The 19,989-nt window shown below is 32.1% G+C and overlaps 1 protein-coding gene across 1 annotated transcript in view; it reads left to right on the top strand.

Moving 5' to 3' along the window:
* The first annotated feature begins 334 nt into the window (after positions 1-334).
* The window catches only part of LOC126881607 (farnesyl pyrophosphate synthase-like), a 45,554-nt gene continuing 25,899 nt past the window's right edge, over positions 335-19,989 (top strand). The window contains exons 1-2 of the mRNA XM_050645969.1: positions 335-529; positions 9,967-10,261. Of these exons, the coding sequence (XP_050501926.1) occupies positions 426-529; positions 9,967-10,261 (399 nt within the window). The 5' untranslated portion in view covers positions 335-425. The remainder of the gene's footprint in view (positions 530-9,966; positions 10,262-19,989) is intronic.

The raw sequence follows: 19,989 nt of genomic DNA, 5'->3' as shown, positions 1-19,989 counted from the left end.
ATTACCTGACTCAAGTAAGTTTAATTGAAAGGTATATAATCTGGTCCTTTGTAAATATTACAAGGGCAGTGCTCTTTCTCGTTTCTTTTGTTTTTTTAATAATACAATTTATTTTAAAAAATGTCGGTAATTTACACAGCAATTATATAAATGAAATACAGCTTAAATATTAAATGATATAATATCATTTGTTGTAGGCTTTAATCTACATTTATTATTACATTAATTAACACATATAAACATTATGGAAGTACTTGCAAATTTATAAACCAATTAAGAAATTTCAGTATAAAACCCTACTTATGATTTAATCAGAATGCTATAATTGTTTATAGTTCTGTTCGTTTTCGGCCTGTTTGGTACTTTTAAATTTAAATTGATATTAAACGAAATGCTGGTCTTTTAGAAGTAACAAAACTGAAAATATGTTGAAAACTATATTAAAAAATATGTGTTTAAAACGTACAAAATTAGCTCGGTTCAGTTCTCAAAATACAAATAATATAAATAATGTTAGCGAAAATTCTGCGTAAGTATAAACTTATATTTCTCGTAATATTATAGATTGTAGACCAACCAAAACAATAAAATAGGACGATTATTGGATATTACATATACTACTATGAATTAGGGATGGGAAAAACCTACCGGTTTAAACTTAAAACCGGTTTTTTTACTCCACAATAACCGGTTTTACCGGTTGTTTTTTTGTCCCGGTTATAACCGGTTTTCTCTTTTTAAAGTATAAACCGGTTATTAGGTTTTTACGGTGATCAGGATTAGGTTAGGTATTATTTCGGATCCCAATCATAATTATTATTCTCAAGTAATTATTCCAAACAAAACCATAATTCAAATTTTATTTTATTTTATAAAATACAGAAGCAAACTGAAAGTGCAATCTCACATCAGCGAGAAACAATTATTAAGTTTTATTTATTTCCTTGAAAAGGTATTTGTAATCATAATATTTACATAAAAATTGATCTGGTTGAATTAGCATCATCAAACATCATCTATTTTTCACACTTAACTCTTGACATTGAAAGTGGGTGAATGACTGTTTCTGATTACCAAAAATAATGCTCTGACTATGAATGTCGAATTACTGCATACGAATGCGAATCTCCAAGAATTTCGCTACGTTTTCAAAACGATACACTTATACAGGAAGTATTAAATGTACCTATTCTACAAATATACAAACGTGTTAAAAGTAATACATGTTCTTTCGATAATACTAATTTTGATCATATTGATATCGAGTCGAATGGAGTATCGCAAACTAAAGTGTATTGTAAATGTAACTTTGTAACCTATTGGATTAAAAAAACCGAAAACCGGTTTTTCCGAAAACCGCTTTTTTTTTGGCCGGTTATAACCGCCAGGTTAAACCGTAAGCAGAAAAAACCGGTATAACCGAAACCGGTGTTTTGTCAAAAACTGTCATCCCTACATGAATACACCGAGGACTTGTAAATCGGAAAGCAAAGCTTTCCTATATGTACAATCAGTAGGGTGTTAAACTTACTGAAGACTAATTGCTACTTTACGCGGGCTTGGAACCGACAACATTTCTATTTAGCTTCTTGATTCACCTAACAGCACCATCCACTTGAATTAAGAAGGCCGGTATAAAACCAATAATGACGTATATGTTACCGGTCAAACCCGATTTCAGGACAAACTAGTTTGGTCTAGGCCTAGCCAAACTAGTTTGTTATAAGCGCGTTAGGATAAACTAGTTTGGCCTAGGCCAAACTAAGGTTGTCCGTGAACTCAACTCCTCCGTCATTATACCAGGTAGAATGACCAATAAGGTGTCAAATAAAAGCTTATAATCCAAGGGTGGGACTAAAGGTGAGAAATTTGACCTAGACTCTCTGTCCGTCCGACCGAGAATATAGCTCAATATTGTTGTTTGTTTGTTACGAATAATTATAATTTTAATAAAAATGATTATTTTTCCAAGAACAAAGTTTTTTATTCAATTTATTATTTATATTAAGCCGTACTAGTTCGCTGAATAGACCAGTAAGGATGTGCGAAAAAACGTCTATTTTTGGATGTGAGAGGTGGCATTCGGATTTTTGCAGATAAAGTTAGGTGACACCTTCAGTAATAATAATTGACTTATGCTCCTTCTCAAATATGCCCGGAACATTAATAAAAAAATTAAAATATTTAAAAATTTCGAAAAGCATCGATTTTTTTCTGTTTTTTTTGCTTATAACTTTAAAACGATTCATTTTGGAACAAAGTCGTAGAGAAATAAAATAAAGATAATTGAATTTTGTATGACATACGACTGGTAAAAAATGTCTTAAGGTATTATCTTTTCTGCAATATAGCAATAAATACAAAATAAGGGGGCAAAATAAGTATGTTGATTTTCAATATTTTTTAACCACTTCGGTGGCACTTAGAACCTTAGTAATTCGCTTAGGAAATTCTTTGTAACATCCTTAAATCGTGTACCAAATTTCATTAAAACCGACATAATAAATTTTGCATAATAAATTTGCAATCTAAATGTTTTTAAAAAAAAAGTTCAAATTTTTTAAAATCTTTCTGAACAAAAAGTAGACCATTTAGAAGTTGGCTAATTTTTTTACATATAAATAGGTGCTCTACCTATCTAATACACTTTACAGAATTAAAATCGGATTATTTATTATCGGATGGGATACCCCAGCAATGTTTTAAATTTATAAAAAAATGTTTGGCTTATAAAACATAGCTTTGTTTAATAATAAAAAAATTAATTTTTAGCAATTCAAATAATTAAAACCGGTACAATTTGACTTAAACTGTCAAATGCTGTCAGCAGAATTGCTATTTTATTTTTTAATCAAACGTTATTCGCGTTCAAAATTGCAATTTCTCGATTTTTTGAAAGTTTATCTCGAAAACTATGCATCCTACAAAAAAACTTTTAAGAACATTTTTTGTTTAGAATTACCCAAGAAATACAAAAAAAATTGATTTTTTTGTGAAAAATCGATTTTATGTAATTCCTCAAGTTTTTTGTTTTTAACAATCTTATCGACATTCGGATCAACTGTTACCCAAATAATTCGTGTTTTACGGGTCAAAATACTTAAAAAAACTTGGGTAAGTCCATCTAAATAAAGGAGCCCGTAGCACCCCCTCCTGGCCAAAGCACTAATTTGTGTATGTATAAGCCAAAAAATTGTGTATAATTTTAAAACATTGCTGAGGCTGCTTAAATAATCCGATTTCAATTCTGTAAAGTGCATTAGATAGGTGGAGTACTTTTTTATATGTAAAAAAATTGACAACTCTTTGTATGTTCTAGTTTTTGTTGTGAAAAATTTTAAAAAATTTTAATTTTTTAAAAAAGTTTAGAGCAAAATTATTATGAAAAATCTAGTAAGTAAATTTTAATGAAATTTGGTGTACAGTTATAGCATATTACAAAAATTTTCTAAGCGAATTAGGAAGGTTCCAAGTGTAACCTAAGTGATGTAAAATCATTGAAAAATGACAGGCTTGTTTTGCCCCTCATTTTATATTTATTGCTATTTTGAAGCAAGGGTGATAAATTAACACACTTTTAACCAATCTTATCTGATAGAAAATTTAATTATCTTTGTTTCATTCCTATAGAACTTTGTTCTAAAATGAATAGTTCTTAAGTTATAAGTAAAAAATTAGAAAAAAAAACGAAATTTTTTGAAATTTTTAAATATTTTATTTTTTTTATTAATGTTCCGGGCATATTTGAGAAGGAGCACAAATCAATTATTATTAACGAAGTTATCACTTAACTTTATATCTGCCAAAATCTGAATGCCACCTCTCACATCCACCTAAAAACAGATCCTTACTGGTCTAGAATTACTTTCTTCTTCTTGGCTTTTTTCCATTATGAGTTTTCCGTTTTCGCCTTCATAGCACTCTATTCTCCCAGTCGTTATCTCTGAGGTCTCTATCGATCATAGCATTTCCTCTGTGAGTTTTCCGTTTTCGCCTTCATAGCAGTCTATTCTCCCAGTCGCCATCTCTGAGGTCTCTATCAATCATAGCATTTCCTCTGTGAGTTTTCCGTTTTCGCCTTCATAGCACTCTATTCTCCCAGTCGCCATCTCTGAGGTCTCTATCGATCATAGCATTTCCTCTGTGAGTTTTCCGTTTTCGCCTTCATAGCACTCTATTCTCCCAGTCGCCATCTCTGAGGTCTCTATCGATCATAGCATTTCCTCTGTGAGTTTTCCATCTCACAGCAGGTCTTCCTCTCCGTCTTCCTCCCTGCGGGTCCCAGTCCACTAATCTTTTCGGCCACCTTTGCTCCGTCATTCTTTGTACATGTTCGTACCATTTCAGGGCTCTACTTTTACTACCACAACTTTTTTGTAATTGAGCATTTTACTTCTATTCTGTTTCATATTTCCTCTGTTCTTATTCTATCCTACCTGGTAATTTGTAGACACCTCCTCTTAAACTCCAATTCAACTGTTCGTATTTTATTTAGTATTATTGTTGTCACTGGCCATTCTTCCGCTCTTGTACGGTAATATTTAGCACTATGCCATGAAAAATCCTTTTTTGTTTTCTTTAGTTAGAGTGTTCTTCCACACAATGAACCAAAAAAGTACATAAATATAATGAAAGAAACATTAATTCAAAAACGGGGAGCATTAATTTTCGTCCAAACATCAGTATCATTGGTCCAATGTAAGTAGATACATTAAATAATGCTCAAAAACATTAATCTTTATGAATTAGTACGTTCATTCAATGTACTTTCTAGTTAAGAATTAATGTATCGGTACATTGAATCAATGTATCGGTACATTAATTCTTAACTAGAAAGTACATTGAATGAACGTACTAATTCATAGAAGTTAATGTTTTTGAGCATTAGTCAATGTATATACTTACATTGGACCAACGATACTAATCTTTGGACGAAAATTAATGCTCCCCGTTTTTGAATCAATGTTTTTTTCATTATATTTACGTATATTTTTGGTTAAGTGAACGTCATCCTCATGTATATTTGTATATAACATACAAATAGTTAATAAGTAAACAAAATGATGACTTAATATCTACATAAATATTACAAATATAGGTTAAAGCAACGATTTTTTGCCGATTCTCAAACTAATATTAAGTGTCTATAATCTATAACTTAAACTATAAATAAAAAAAAACATATATTTTTAATTAATACAAACAACTTTTTATAATGTATTTTGGAAAAAACTGAATAACTAAATATAACAGAAATTGATTCTTATAAAATATATAAAAAGATATATGTATATATTTATATTATATAAAAAATGTATACCTGATATCGTGAAAATAAATACATATCTCTCTGGGATTAATTATATCACCACCCTTAAAAAAAAAAAACAAATGGTTGAATGGCATTTTTCTTTGCTTTCAAAAATCTAATATGATCTACGACTTCTTGCTGGGTCTTCCCGATGTAAGAATGATTAATGGAAATCTCTGATAGTATATTTTATTATATATTTGGTTGTCCATTAAGATCTTTTTTAAACATTTTATTAGTTTGTACAAATTAGCGATGTAGAACCCAAAGAAGGACTGCATGTTAGCCATCTACAATTTATATTAAAAATTATTATAAAAAAATAAATCTAAATAGTGAACATAGTTGTATTTTTGGGTATCACTTTTTTTATAGAAATATTTTAATTTATCCTGAAAAAAATTGCTAGATGTTGAGATGTTTATTTTTACTTTGATAGATACTACCGACTGCAACAGTTTTTATTTTTTTTTATTTACGGTTTAATCCCCTAGAGATTTAATTTACTAATCTTTTATAAGATTATACCATTTAGAAATATTTTCAAATGGTTCCTATTTTCTTTTACCTATTTGAATCGCTTATTTGTGAAAGGCCTCATCTCACTTTTTTTCAAATTTTAGTTTAACTTGAGTATGAAAAGCCTCATGTCGATGACAAGGGGCTTTTCATAAATAAAAGCACTGTTGGCAACATACTGTTTCAGAAGAAAGTAAAATTGAGAAAAACAAAAAAAGGAAATGTTTACTCTTTCTTCCTACCATGAATTTACTTGCGAAAAATCTAAAAAAGGAGTGGTCGTTGTACCTGATTTTATAGGTGGATTTCTTAGAAAAACCATCAAATTATTATCTAATCCACTGTCTATTGCTGAGCCATCTTCCCCTTCCTCATTAGCAAGAAAAACGCATGAATCAAAGGTACCAATTCATCAAGAAAAAATTAATGACCTGAAGAAACTTTTGCAACACGTTCCTCAAGAACACAAGTGGTTTTACAATGAGCTTGCCCTATGGCCTACAGTTGCAACCAAAAAATGAGCAAAAATGTATAAAATGGCAATTAATTTTAGCTAATTGTATGTCCTAAAACTGTTTTAATAAAGTAATATTAATTAAAAATCAACACTGTGTAAATTCATCCACCATGAAAACTTTCCCCGTAGAACAACACTTTTGTTTATGAAAGGCCTTTTGTCAGCTATTTTCAATAATAAAAAAATACAGTATTGATTTTAAAAAGTGATGTCTAACATGATTTAGTTTGAGATTTAAGGTCCTTAATTTGATTCGAAAAATCAGAAAAGTAGGTATAAAATCGTTTTTTTTTTATAAAATAAAACAGTTTTTTCTTGTTTCCCAAAATTTACATTTTGTGACAAGAGACCTTTCATAAACAAGCGATTCATTTGTCGAATTAGCTTTTCAAAAAATTTACAGAAAACCAAAATTAATTAATTCTAGATATGTAGGATTAAATAATGAAATGGGTACTTACATTCCGTAAGGTCTTCATGGGTAGGTAATCTTTTCAAATAAAAATTTATTTGTTTTATCCTTGATATGACTTTCACACTGAAGAAAGGAGATAATTCCTTCGAAATTACTGTCCCATCCATCAATAAGTCCATTTCTATTTCCAAATGCCACTCCAAAGTCCATATCAATCTGCAAAAGTGGAAATACAAGTACAACTTTTTTTTTATAGAAATCTAACAAAATAATTTATAAATAGTTAAAAATATATGTAAATACATACCTTAGAAAAATCAACCAAATCACTAGTGACAAACACCGCTCTTCAGAGTCTGCAGCTGCAGGATGACTGTCTGCTAGGAGGCTGCAACTGTTGTCACATGATTTTTTTACGCCAATAACAACACTTATATAGTTTTAAGACATGTATCGGTTTATGTACAAGATTATTGCTACAATGTATTGATCATTGATTCAAGTATATTACATTAAAACAGTGATTGCGTTACATCAAAACAATGTATAGAGTTATTAATCAAATTCAAAAACATTGATTTAATGTTACGAAAACATTGATTCAATAAATGAGTTCGTAATTTAATGAACACTGTACATTAGTGCAACGTTTTATATTCATTAATTTGACCGCATAATCCTGATGTATAGTGTCATATATACAATGAACAAATTATTAGTATTATGAAAAAAGTCATTGGATAGATAAAACGATTCATTGCATTAATGATTTTATTCATTATTTTTTAATGAATAGAATTACATTGTAATAATGAATATGGTCATTACTAAGTGACTACGTGTTTATAGTATTAACGAAATTTTCATTGAATCAATGTAAAAAAAGTCAATGATTGGCGTTCATTGGTACTATGTACAATATTTTTTTCCGTGTATCACTCCAGGGAGTGCTTTCGTGGCTTGTTTTCCCCGTACTATTTTCATTCCTATGTCTTTCATACAAGTTCCATCTCGGTTTATCACTTACCCTAAATATTTAAAAGTCTTACAACTCTTAATGGTGTCTTCTAAACTTACGTTTAAATCAGCAACCAATATGTAATAAATTACTTTCGACTAGATTAAATTGGTTTAGACTAGGCTAAACTAGTTTATCCTGATATAAAAACATACACTTTAGGATAAATTAGTTTGGCCTGAAATGTGCGTCTTTATATTAAGATAAACTAGTTTGGCCTGAAGTGTGTGTATTTATATCAGGATAAACTAGTTTGGCCTAGGACAAACTAGTTTGGCCTACGCGCGATACGACAAACTAATTTGGCCTAGGCCATACTAGTTTATCCTAACGCGCTTAGGACTAACTAGTTTGGCCTAGGCCAAACTAGTTTGTCCTGAAATCGGGTTTGGCCGGTAACATTATATAACGTATGTCACTAAAGTTTTCGGAAAATTTTAGATTTAAAATTATTATTGGTAGGAAGCGTTGGATCAAGTTGCCATTGGAAACCAAAATTAGTAAACAACTTAAACAATATAAACAATGTCAGTTTTGACAAATACGGTTCGTTAAGATGTCGTACAAACTTAATATTCGTCAAAGTATTTATCGTTTAGTTGGACATGTACCAAAACGCAATATTGTAAGAATTTTTAGTGCTCAAAGTAATTCTGTGTCAACGATTTACCAGACAATTAAAAGTGGAAGACCAAGAGTTTTAACTCCTATTCGAGAACAGAGATTAATTCAGAGTATGGAGAACCAATTAGGAAAATCTTTACGAAATGTTGGCCGAAGATATAATGTTTCACGAATGACTGTAAGTAGAACAATTTCTAGAAATAATTTAAAACGATATAAAAGAAAAAAAGCTCCTAAGTACACACCAACCCAGTTAGAAAAAATTCCTAGATGTTGCCGTGCATTGAGACGCATCCATTTTCCTGGTAAAATTCTCATTATGGATGATGAAAAGTATTTTACTTTATCCAATTCCGAGATAAAGGGCAACGACGGATTTTATACACGCAATGTACAAGATTCACCGGACGAAGTTAGGTTTAAGGGAAAAGTGAAATTTGCCGATAAAATTTTGGTATGGTGTGCCATCTCAGAAGCTGGTGTTTCACAGCCGTTTGTTGGGCGTGTTCGAGGTGAAGCTCTCATTGCTGACATTTACATTGACAGGTGTCTTACAAAGCTTGTTCAATTTATAAATACTCATCACTCCAATGATGAAATTATATTTTGGCCCGACTTAGCGTCATGCCATTACGCCAGGAGAACTACAGATTGGTTAACTGCTCAAAATATAAATTTTGTTCCCAAGTGTGACAACCCTCTAAATGTGCCTCAGGCGAGGCCTATGGAAGAGTTTTGGGCTGTTTTGAGTCGAATGGTGTATAATAATGGCTGGGAAGCCCAAAATGAAGATCATCTAAAGCGAAGAATTTTGCAAAAATTTCGTGAGATCGATTTAGAAACAGTCCAGTGACTTATTGCACATGCAAGACCAAATTTACGTGCCATCGAAGATCACGGACCTCTTTCTGGTCTATAAAAATATATTATAAACCTTAAATATGTAGACTTAATTTTTTGTATTTAGTTAATAAAATAAAATTAATTTACAATGAAAAAATACATATATATTTTTTCCGAAAACTTTAGGGACATACATAAGATCCGACACAACCAAAAGCCTAGGTGATGTTGAAAATAGAAAAAACGAGAATACTTATAAGATCAGTGACATTAAACAAAAAACAAAAAGAATGAAAAAATCAAATAAGTGGAACGGCAGACCCAAGAGTTGTTAAAATAGCAAACCACAAAAAATCGCCATAAGTAGAACAAGTCTCGGCCGACTGAGCAAAGGCTGGAGCGACAATCTGCCATAGAGGCAACAACTTACCAATTAATGACTAAAATTGCTTAAACAAAGAAGGAAGAAGTAGGAAAATATTCTTATTTAAATTATGATATTGTGTTTGTCTACTTGCCTATGCAATGACTCTTGAATGAAAAGTCTCAGTAGGTACATTATTCTGTCCATGTCGTTTAGGTCCAGGGAAGACACCTATTCAAGTTGTTTCAATGCAGAAATTTAATAGGTCATGAATCACCATAAACATTGTAAAAAACTTTGAATGTTTAACAAAATGTAGGTTAGAAAAAATTTACAAAGTTTATTTGCTTTATAGATTCCAAACCCAATGTAAACCTGTTGACCTGTCCTTTGAAACGAAAAAAATGTACGCAGCGTTTCCTTCTATTTGCGAAGAAATTGTTGATGAACAGCTTATTTATCACCAAGCATATCCGGAACTCCGAGAAAGGTACTTCAATCTGTTAGAGTATACTGTCAATATAGATCAACCAAGGAATATTGGCAAGGGAATATTTTTTGTGCATTCCTACAGGATGCTGGAAAAGCCTTCAATACTTACAGATGATAACCTCAAGAAAGCTTGCGTGCTTGGGTGGTGCCAGAGAATGGTAAGATATTCTTTGTAGCATGCATATGTTAATTCTTCTTTTTCTTGTGGTGCTTTCTCCTTTAGTGGAGGTTAGCGACTACACTGGCAAATCTGTCTCTGTCCAATGCGGCTCTAAACAAAGATGTTGAATCAAGGCCGGTCCAGTCTCTGATATTTCTAAGCCATGAAATCTGGCGCCTGCCGGGACCCCGTTTTCCTTCAATCGTACCCTGGATGATCAGTTGCGCGAGGCGGTACTTTTCGTTTCTCATTATGTGTCCCAGGTAGCTAACTTTTCTGACTTTAATGATTTTCAGCAGTTTCCTATCTGTACCTACTCTCCTCAGAACATCTTCATTGGTGGTGTGGGTTGTCCAAGGTATTTTCAAGATTCCTCTATAAAGCCAGAGTTCAAAGGCTTCTAACTTGTTCATCAGTGTTCGGTTGAGTGTCCAGACCTCCGTTCCATACAAAAGTTTTGACCACACATAGCAATGCAGAAAACGACATCTAAGGCTGATATTAGTGCTACTGTTACAAAATAGGCTTTTCATTTTGGTAAACCTCTGTCGGGCTATCTCTATTCTCGCCCTTACTTCTTGTTTATAATCAAGTTGACTGTTGAACCAGCAACCAAGATATTTGTATTGGCTTACGTATTCAAGCTGTTGGTGTTTCACATATATTGGAAGAGGTAAACTTTTGTTCCTTGATATTTTCATAACTTTGTTTTTCACAGTATTGATCTTCATCCCCATTTTTTCACAACTCTCAGAAACCCTATCCAACAGTATCTGCAGACTATGGTCCGAATCAGTCACTAATACCGTGTCAGCTGCATAGCGGATGTTATTTACTCTTTGACCGTTTATCCTGATTCCTTCTAAAGAGTGCGATAAAGCGTTCGCAAATATTACCTCAGAGTAGACGTTAGACAGTATGGGTGATAACGCACAACCCTGTCTAACACCTCGTTGTATTTCAATTGGCCTCGACGTGTTACCATTGGTTTTATATGTTAATAATGATAATATATTCTATTTATATAGGATATCCCCTGACAAACGAAAACCGACGACTCCACAGATGATTTTGATACAATTTAACGCAATTCACCTAGTCGGAAAATGCTTCCTTAGAGAGCTAGAGCTCTTTGAAGGTTGAGTCTTGTAATTAGTTTTTTTAAATACCTCCAGAATGTTTCTATTAGAAAAACGAAAACTGATACGCCTATTTCTCTTTCAGAGATAACTTGATTCCATCATTTGAGAATTTAAAGTACCGGCTATAGGCGTCCGTTTTGGGTAGGGAAACAGTTATTTTATCGCATAATTTTTTTGTCTTTAATTTTTAAGCATTTTTTAAATATTAAAATAAAATGTGTCAACCAATGACCAAGTTTTAAAACCGTAGGTATTAGAAAAAAAAATTTTCAATTCAAAAAATGGGATCCCGCTTTTTAGTGGTACTTTACCTTTGACCATCGATCTGAAGATGGCTTTGAAAGCCGAAAGTGCTCGGCTAGGTAGGAAACTAAAATTTTACACACCTCAAAAATCCTTTTAGCATGAGAGCTGTGAGACATTTTCGAGGTGACTCTTCCATGATAGCCTAATACAAAAATGCCGGTCTAGCTGGAGGGTAGCGGTTATTTTCCCCAAAAATCCCCCCCCCCCCCATCATTGACGTGACTTTAAAGTAAATTTCTGTGGCTTGGTACAAGAAGTGCCTAAGTCAAAATTTGATGTTTTTCAATACGGCCGAATTTGTCTCCCTCAAAATTTTGCTGTTGTACAAATAGTTTATTCAATATATTTTTGACACCGATTATGTGACTTTGTTGAGATAATAAATTAGTTTATAAGTTGTAGTTAAAAATTTAACAAAAATTCTTCTTTTTTTGTATTTTTGAGTGACATAGTCATTTCTTGAAATAAAAATTTTAGGTAAATTATTAATTGTGTATTGACATAGGCAATTTAATACAAATTATTTGTAATACATATTCTACTTAAAAATAAACATGGACAAATAAATTCCTGGTGTTTACATATCATCTTCATATATGCGTTCGTCGGGTAAATATTCATCATCTACAGCTTGGGCTGATGCTGGTCCAGTAAAAATACATTCGTAAAAGTACCTGCTGGATTCAGAAATGTAAGGCATTAAGTCCTTGAGGTCTTTAATTTTTTTATCTGATAGTGGAATTCTCTGATTGGTTAGTGGCGTTAGCGTAGCTTCGCGTGGAGTACTGCTGCCAGACAGTTGAGCTAAACGTGTGGAACATGTTGCTTTCTTTCTTGATAAATCTATTACCTTAAAATAATCCGAATCAAAAGAACTTTTATAAGAAACTTTTGAAAGTGCATCCGTGCGATATTGTAGCCATCTTATTTGAAACCAGGAAATATTTTCGCTGTCAGTGTTAATTTTCCGATGCACATAGTGATTTTTTAGAATGTGTGAGAAGTTTAGGAAATCTTTTAGTTCCATTTCTATTACTTCAATAGAAGGATTTCTCGGAACCATTCTAATTAAGTTTGCCCAGTCTCTGGGTACTTCTATTTTGACAGTTGTATGTTTCTTGACTTTTTCAATAGCTGCATGAATCGTATCCGCTTCTCGATGAGTATGTCCCGGTTCAAGAAATTTATGATTGATCACAAGATCTCTTCCATTTCTGTTAAAATCTTCTACTAAAAGAGACAACATAACAGTCACATAAATATTTCTTGTTTGTCCTGAACAGCAGTCACTATACATGTTAATTTCTTTAATATTTGTCGGTAAGGAAAGGATATAGTGCCTCAAACAAGATGCTATTTCCTGTCCTCCTCTACCGCCTATTGATTCATCCCAAACGTAACAAACGGCATGTTTATTTTTATTTATGCAGCTGTAGATAGTGAGGTTAAAAGTCCACAATGATCTTTTATAGAATGAAATATTGTTTTGAAGTAGGGGTGTAGCTAAGCATTTTTCTAAATCGAATGACAAAAATGCAACACTTTCAGAATTACAGCTTCGGATTTTATCATCTTTTTTCATCTTGTATGCTCGATCTGCCATGGCAAGATGTTGGCTATAATTCTCTTTATGAACTGCTTGTTCTTGTAAATCAGAAGTTGTATCAATTAATGAATTATACCGATCGCACTTTGCACAAGTATCATTAGAAGGAGGGTGAAATGACAAATTAAATTTTTCGGCGAATATTTTTCTATAAAATGACTCTAGTTCAGGTGTTAGATTATGGAAAGTACAATGATCTTTGTAGAGCCGATACATTTTCGAAATGTTTAGATCTTGAGACAAATATTTTTTTTCAGTATGCGATCTTGAATAATGGCTTACATACGAAGGAAAACTTTTAATATGGTCTTCTATTATCGTAATTGCTTCGTCAGTGACTTTCTGTTGGTGTCCATGCCTTCCTCTTTGGTCTTCAGGGCAGATACCACTTGTACAGTTTCTTTTCTTCTTGGCTAATACTTTTATTTTTCCTGGCTTTATATCGAGAGTATTTAAAAACATAGTACGACAAATTTTAACTTTTTGTCCCTCATTATTTAAAAAATAAAAAATGCTAAACTGTCGTTTGCTTGGCTGTCGGTTGTGTCGAAGTCTTTCAACTTTTTTTTCAACTTCGCTAAAGTTCTGAGCGATGAACTGGTTTTGAGAATTTAAGTCTAAGGCGTAAAATTGTTGAAAAATTCTCAGTCGAATATTATCTGGAAGTATCTCTGCACATTTCCGTTTACATGAACAAGCAGGTTTTAAAAATTTTCCAGGAATAAACTTATTTGCCGTTGAAATATAAGGGTTTCCCTTGCTTCTTGCATTCCGGCGCTTATTACGCTGCCAACCACTTGAATTTCTTTTCCTCTTCCTTGTTTTCTCTTCTTTTGTTAATGCGTTTCTTCCTTTGCCTTTTTTTATGCGAGTGTTGGGAAGATTCTCAACTAACTCATCACCAGATGACTGAGATGACGACTTTTCAGAGGGTTCATAATTATCTGAACTATCAGACAAATTCAAATTATTGTGTACGTCAGCGTCCTCATAATCTTCGTCTGTTTGAGTAACTAATCCAGCGGAGGTCGATGGAGTACTCTCACCATAGGTATTATCTGGTGAAACTTGATTTGTGGATATGTCTTCTAATGAGGGTGAATGTAAACCAGCGGAGGTCGATGGAGTACTCTCACCATAGGTATTATCTGGTGAAACTTGATTTGTGGATATGTCTTCTAATGGTGGTGAATGTAATCCAGCGGAGGTCGATGAAGTACTCTCACCATAGGTATTATCTGGTGAAACTTGATTTGTGGATATGTCTGGAACAAAATGATTAAGTTACCTACTCAATTTTTTTTGTAATGGATTTAAAATTTTCTTAATGCAATATGTTTAAATATAAACATGTAGATTTTTTTTAAATTTCAGCTGTTAATAAGTACTAAACCATAAACAAAGCGAAGAAGAGAAGTGGTTATGTACAAAAAAAATGACTAGAATGAACACAAAACATCTAGCCTAATAATTGTATAATAATAATTGTATCCTAATAAAAAAAGAGAAGATCAATTATAGTACTAATATGATTTCTGAAAAAGATACAAAAATATTATTTATTTATGTAAAATATTTGGATATTTACGGCAGATATAAGTTATCCGAAAGTTTTGGCAACTGCGCTTCGATGTATTACGCACAGAATTTTGACTTTTCACCATGCCACGAGGCCGTGCGCAGCCGTTGTTGAAATAGCGGCAATTCAATAGCGTTGATGGCGCTTCACTTTCTTATAATTCCGTTTAAGCCCATAATTGTACGCAATTAAAAAGGTGGTTAAAATGTCACAGACATCCCCACAGTCTTACTTATGTGTCCATAGGTACTTTCACATGCTTGTTTACAAAAATAAATATAAATAAAAACAATACTATAAAAATGGCTGATACTGACGCAAGCGCATAAAAATGTGTGCTTAGAAGATCTATTAAGAAAAATCATCTTAAAAAATGTCATATTTCATGTGAATATTATTTTCTAATAAAATAATTTATAACTTGTTTAAAATTATAATAATAAAATAAAAATTATCTACTGAATTTATAATTTGTTTATGTACCAATATAATGTGTAACTTTATTGAAAAAATGTGTCCTTTATTTATTTATTGCAATTATGTTTTGAATAAAATAAAGTGTATATTCTCTGGAATTTGGACTAACGGTCTGACGAAATATAAAAACTTTGCCAGTATTGTATATAGTTTAATAACAGGCTACTGACTTCTAATCAAGGGCTAAATGAACGGTACTTGATATCAACTTACCATTATCAGAATTCCTTACACACATTTGCACTAAAGTTTTTCCCCGTGAATACATTTTATACCTACACTTCTTGTCTATTTCAATTTTTAATACCGAACTTAATTTAGTCACAAAAATAACTTAAAATCAACGGCAAAAACTAAAATCAAATCGACCACTTTATTTTCTTCAAATTAGACATAGAGTGCACAAATCAAATATTGGTAAAATAACCGTTCAGCAGACGTTGCGATGTTGCCGGTGCAAAAACCATACATTTAAACAAGAAGTGATTGTTACGACATAGGTAGTTCTGACATTAAAAATTTAAATCTCCAAAATCCCTAAGTCGACTTATGCATTTCTTGTACCAATTTTCAGTTTAACCAGAAAACCTATGTCTACATAGGCATTTCTAGTACTAACTTTAAACGAGACTTTGAGACATAGATATTTCTTGATTTGATGAAAATGTGATTTTTAAGGCTAGATAGACTTAGGCATGTTTTGCACTGAAACCGTTGTGCTTTTTAAGACACTTAGGCCAAAAATCTCAAAAGTGAAAAAAAGTGACTTAGGCACTTCTTGTACCAAGCCACAGATTTAAATATTCAAATATAAAGAAAATAAACAGGCCAGACGATTTGAGGGCGATTTTAACTCTTCAAAATACTTGCATGGGCGCCCCAGGATTATTTTCGGGGGTGCATCTGAACTTCGGAAGATTTTCTCTGAATCTGTACATAGTATTAACGAGTATAAAACATACAACTATACATGCATAGCTATTTACATTCCTTCCGGAAAGACAGGTTTTTTTTGGTGAAATTTTCCAACTGCCATGTGATCAAACAAATTACGTGTGCATATACATAAATGCGCAAATATATGCGCATAAATACACAAATTACGCGTGTAGTAAATGAAAAGCGCTATAGGTAAGCAGCAGTGTGAGAAAGAGCGTAAACCGATAGCTGTTTGCGTCCTCTGTTGTAGCTGAGGGAGTCCGTTCGCTCGAGAAAAATCACGTGACCTGGCGATACCCATGTTGTGCCTCAAAACGGTAGAGTAATTATTGTATATTATAGTTTTTTGAGTAACTTTTTCTTAATTAAAGGAAAATAATACGTACTATACAATAGATTTTGCAAATATAGAAAAGACAAATTTATTATTATAAATATATAGGTAGAAAAAAAGTATAAAGCTGAGCTTAAATTTTCATTCTCTTCTTCTTCGTCAGACTCCCTTCGAGACTCAGATTCCTCTTCTACATGATCTGTAAATAGTTGTAAATATATTTAGAATTAATTAAAAATAAATTAGTGATTAATTAATTGAGTTGCTACGTATTCTCTGTCATTTTGTACGGAGTCGAAGCGTGGACAATCACGGGCGCATCTGAAGAAAAACTTGCCATTGTTGAGATGTGGTGTTATCGAATAATATAAAAAATATCATGGACACAACACGTAACAAACACGGAAACATTAAGAAAGATGAAAAAGGCAAAATAAATACTCAACATTATGAAGGAAAGAAAAATGAGCTAAAATCAATATTCGTTCTCTTCTTCTTCATCAGACTCTTCTCTAAACTCTGATTCCTCTTCTACCTGATCTGTAAATAGTTGTAATATGTATTTAGAATTGATTAAAAATTAATTAGTGATTATTTAATTGAGTTGCTACCTATTCTTTAATACTTTCTTTATATAACCACGTATTTTTTATGGGAAATAAGCCACAATTTTACTAAAAAATGAATTTATTAACGTTTCGAAGCCCAAATCGGGTTTCGTTGTCAAAATACAAAATACTATTAAAATAAAACAAACATGTTGTTGCTAAGTAAAAAAATTCTTCTAATAATTTATTTAATCTGACTCATTTATATTGGCAATTCAGACGTATATTATACATTTTAAAGTAGAAGACTTTAAAATGATATCGCCAATATTTATGTGTTGCGTTCCTGGGACGACTTTACTAAAAGATAGTTCATTCGATTACATGAAATCAATCCCAACTCAAGAATATCTGTCGCAAAAAAAATCATAGCATGTGATCTGTCTTTAAAAAGACAACCAAATGTAACGATGACAGTAAAATTCTCGCGTTAGAGATTCCATAGTAAATCACGAGGGAAAACCAGGAAAAAACCTCGTGATACTATCCCGACATCGTAGGTATTTGGTCTTACATTTAATCTGCTTCAAAAAACTAATACCAAATTCTGACTTTAATATGTTTAAATTATAAATAATATTAATATTACATAGATATACAATAAGTAATACTAAAATATAAAATTTGTACTAACTCGATGTTATTGACTTACTAATCGTGGTATTTTCTTTCTATTGACTTCCTCTTTCAGTATGGGTAACCACATCCTACTGCATTCTACCGAGGAATTTGCGACACAATTGGTTTCATTTAGCATAATTAGAGCCGCTTCTTTGATTTTTCTCTTTTTACTATCTGATTCTTTCAGGACTATACTTGAATCTCTCCACTGAACTCTATGTTCATTATCCCATGCGTGTTGACATATCTGAGATTTTATTTTAATAGTATTTTGTATTTTAATATTTTTATTTTAATAGTATTTTTTATTTTGACAACGAAACCCGATTTGGGCTTCGAAACGTTAATAAATTCATTTTTTAGTAAAATTGTGGCTTATTTCCCATAAAAAATACGTAATTATAAAAATGCCACAAGGAAATAGCTTCAGAACAACATTTATATAACCAATCACATCACGTTTTTTATTTCTTAGTATATGACCAAAGTAGCTCATTTTTCTTTCCTTCATAGTGTTGAGTATTTCTTTTGCCTTTTTCATATTTCTTAATGTTTCCGTGTTTGTTACGTGTTGTGTCCATGAAATTTTTTTACATTATTTGATAACACCACATCTCAACAATGGCAAGTCATTCTTCAGATGCGCTCGTGATTGTCCAGGCTTCGACTCCGTACAAAAAGACAGAGAATACGTAGCAACTCAATTAATCAATCACTAATTAATTTTTAATTAATTCTAAATACATATTACAACTATTTACAGATCATGTAGAAGAGGAATCTGAGTCTCGAGGGGAGTCTGACGAAGAAGAGAACGAATATTTAAGCTCAGATGAGGAGTTTGAAGAAGTACAAGATTCGGACACAGAATTAATTTAGTTTATAGTTTTATACTGTTCTACCTATATATTTATAATAATAAATTTGTCTTTTTCTATCATATTTGCAAAATCTATCGTATAGTATGTATATCTATATCTCTCCTTTAATTAAGAAAAAGTTACTTAAGAAACTATAATATATAATAATTACTCTGGCACAACAACATGGGTATCACCAGGTAACGTGATTTTTCTCGAGCGAACGGACTCGCTCAGCGGCAGCTACAACAGAAGACGCAAACAGCTATCGGTATACGCTCTTTCTCGCACTGCTGCTTACCTATAGCGCTTTTCATTTATATGCACGCGTAATTTGTTTGATCACCTGGCAGTTGGAAAATCTCACCAAAAAAAACCTGTCTTTTTTAGAATATTTATTTTTAATATTAAAAAATATTATTTATTAAGCTCAACAGGCCGTGAAGGCCTAGGGCTGAAAGATTTAATTTTTCCTTACAATTACTATTACATATTTATATATAATGCTATATCCTATACTACTATAATATATACAATATTACATTTGTTTGTATAAAACACTTAATACTACACTTAACATTATAGTCTTTCCATACATTTCTGCACCACTTCCTTCCATTGTTTTCTGTCCAAAGCTTTTTCTTTCCAGTTTACAATATTACTTTGTTTTAAGTCTTCATATACGCTGTCCTTCCATCTCCTTCTTGGTCTTCCTATTCTTCTTTTTTGTATTGGCTTACGTAATAGAACCATTTTTGGCATTCTCGCCTTTCCCATTCTTTCTATGTGTCCTAAGTATCGGATTCTCTGTGCTTTGATTGCCGTCGTTATTTTTGGTTCATTATATAGTTCTTCAAGTTCCTTATTATTTCTTCTTCTCCATTGACCGTCTATTTTCACGCCTCCATATATTGCTCGTTGTATTTTCCTCTCCCATCTTTCTAAAAGGTCTATTTCTGATTTAATATTAAAAAATACCCTGTCAAAATAACAATTGCGCCTCCCTGTCCGGAAGGAATCTACATAGCTATGCATGTATAGTTGTATATTTTGTACCCGTTAATAGTGTGTACATATACATATTCAGATGAAATCTTCTGAAGCTTAGATGCATCCCCTGAAAATAATCCTGGGGCGCCCATGCAGGTATCTTTCAGGGTTAAAATCGCCCTTAAATCGCCTGGCCTGTTTATTTTCTTTATTTTTGAATATTTAAATTTACTTTAAAGTCACGTCAATGCTATTTTGTGTAAT

This window comes from Diabrotica virgifera, chromosome 3 (genome assembly GCF_917563875.1).
Source record: "Diabrotica virgifera virgifera chromosome 3, PGI_DIABVI_V3a".
Taxonomy (NCBI): Eukaryota; Metazoa; Arthropoda; class Insecta; order Coleoptera; family Chrysomelidae; genus Diabrotica; species Diabrotica virgifera.
This window is presented reverse-complemented; position numbering and strand designations above follow the sequence as displayed.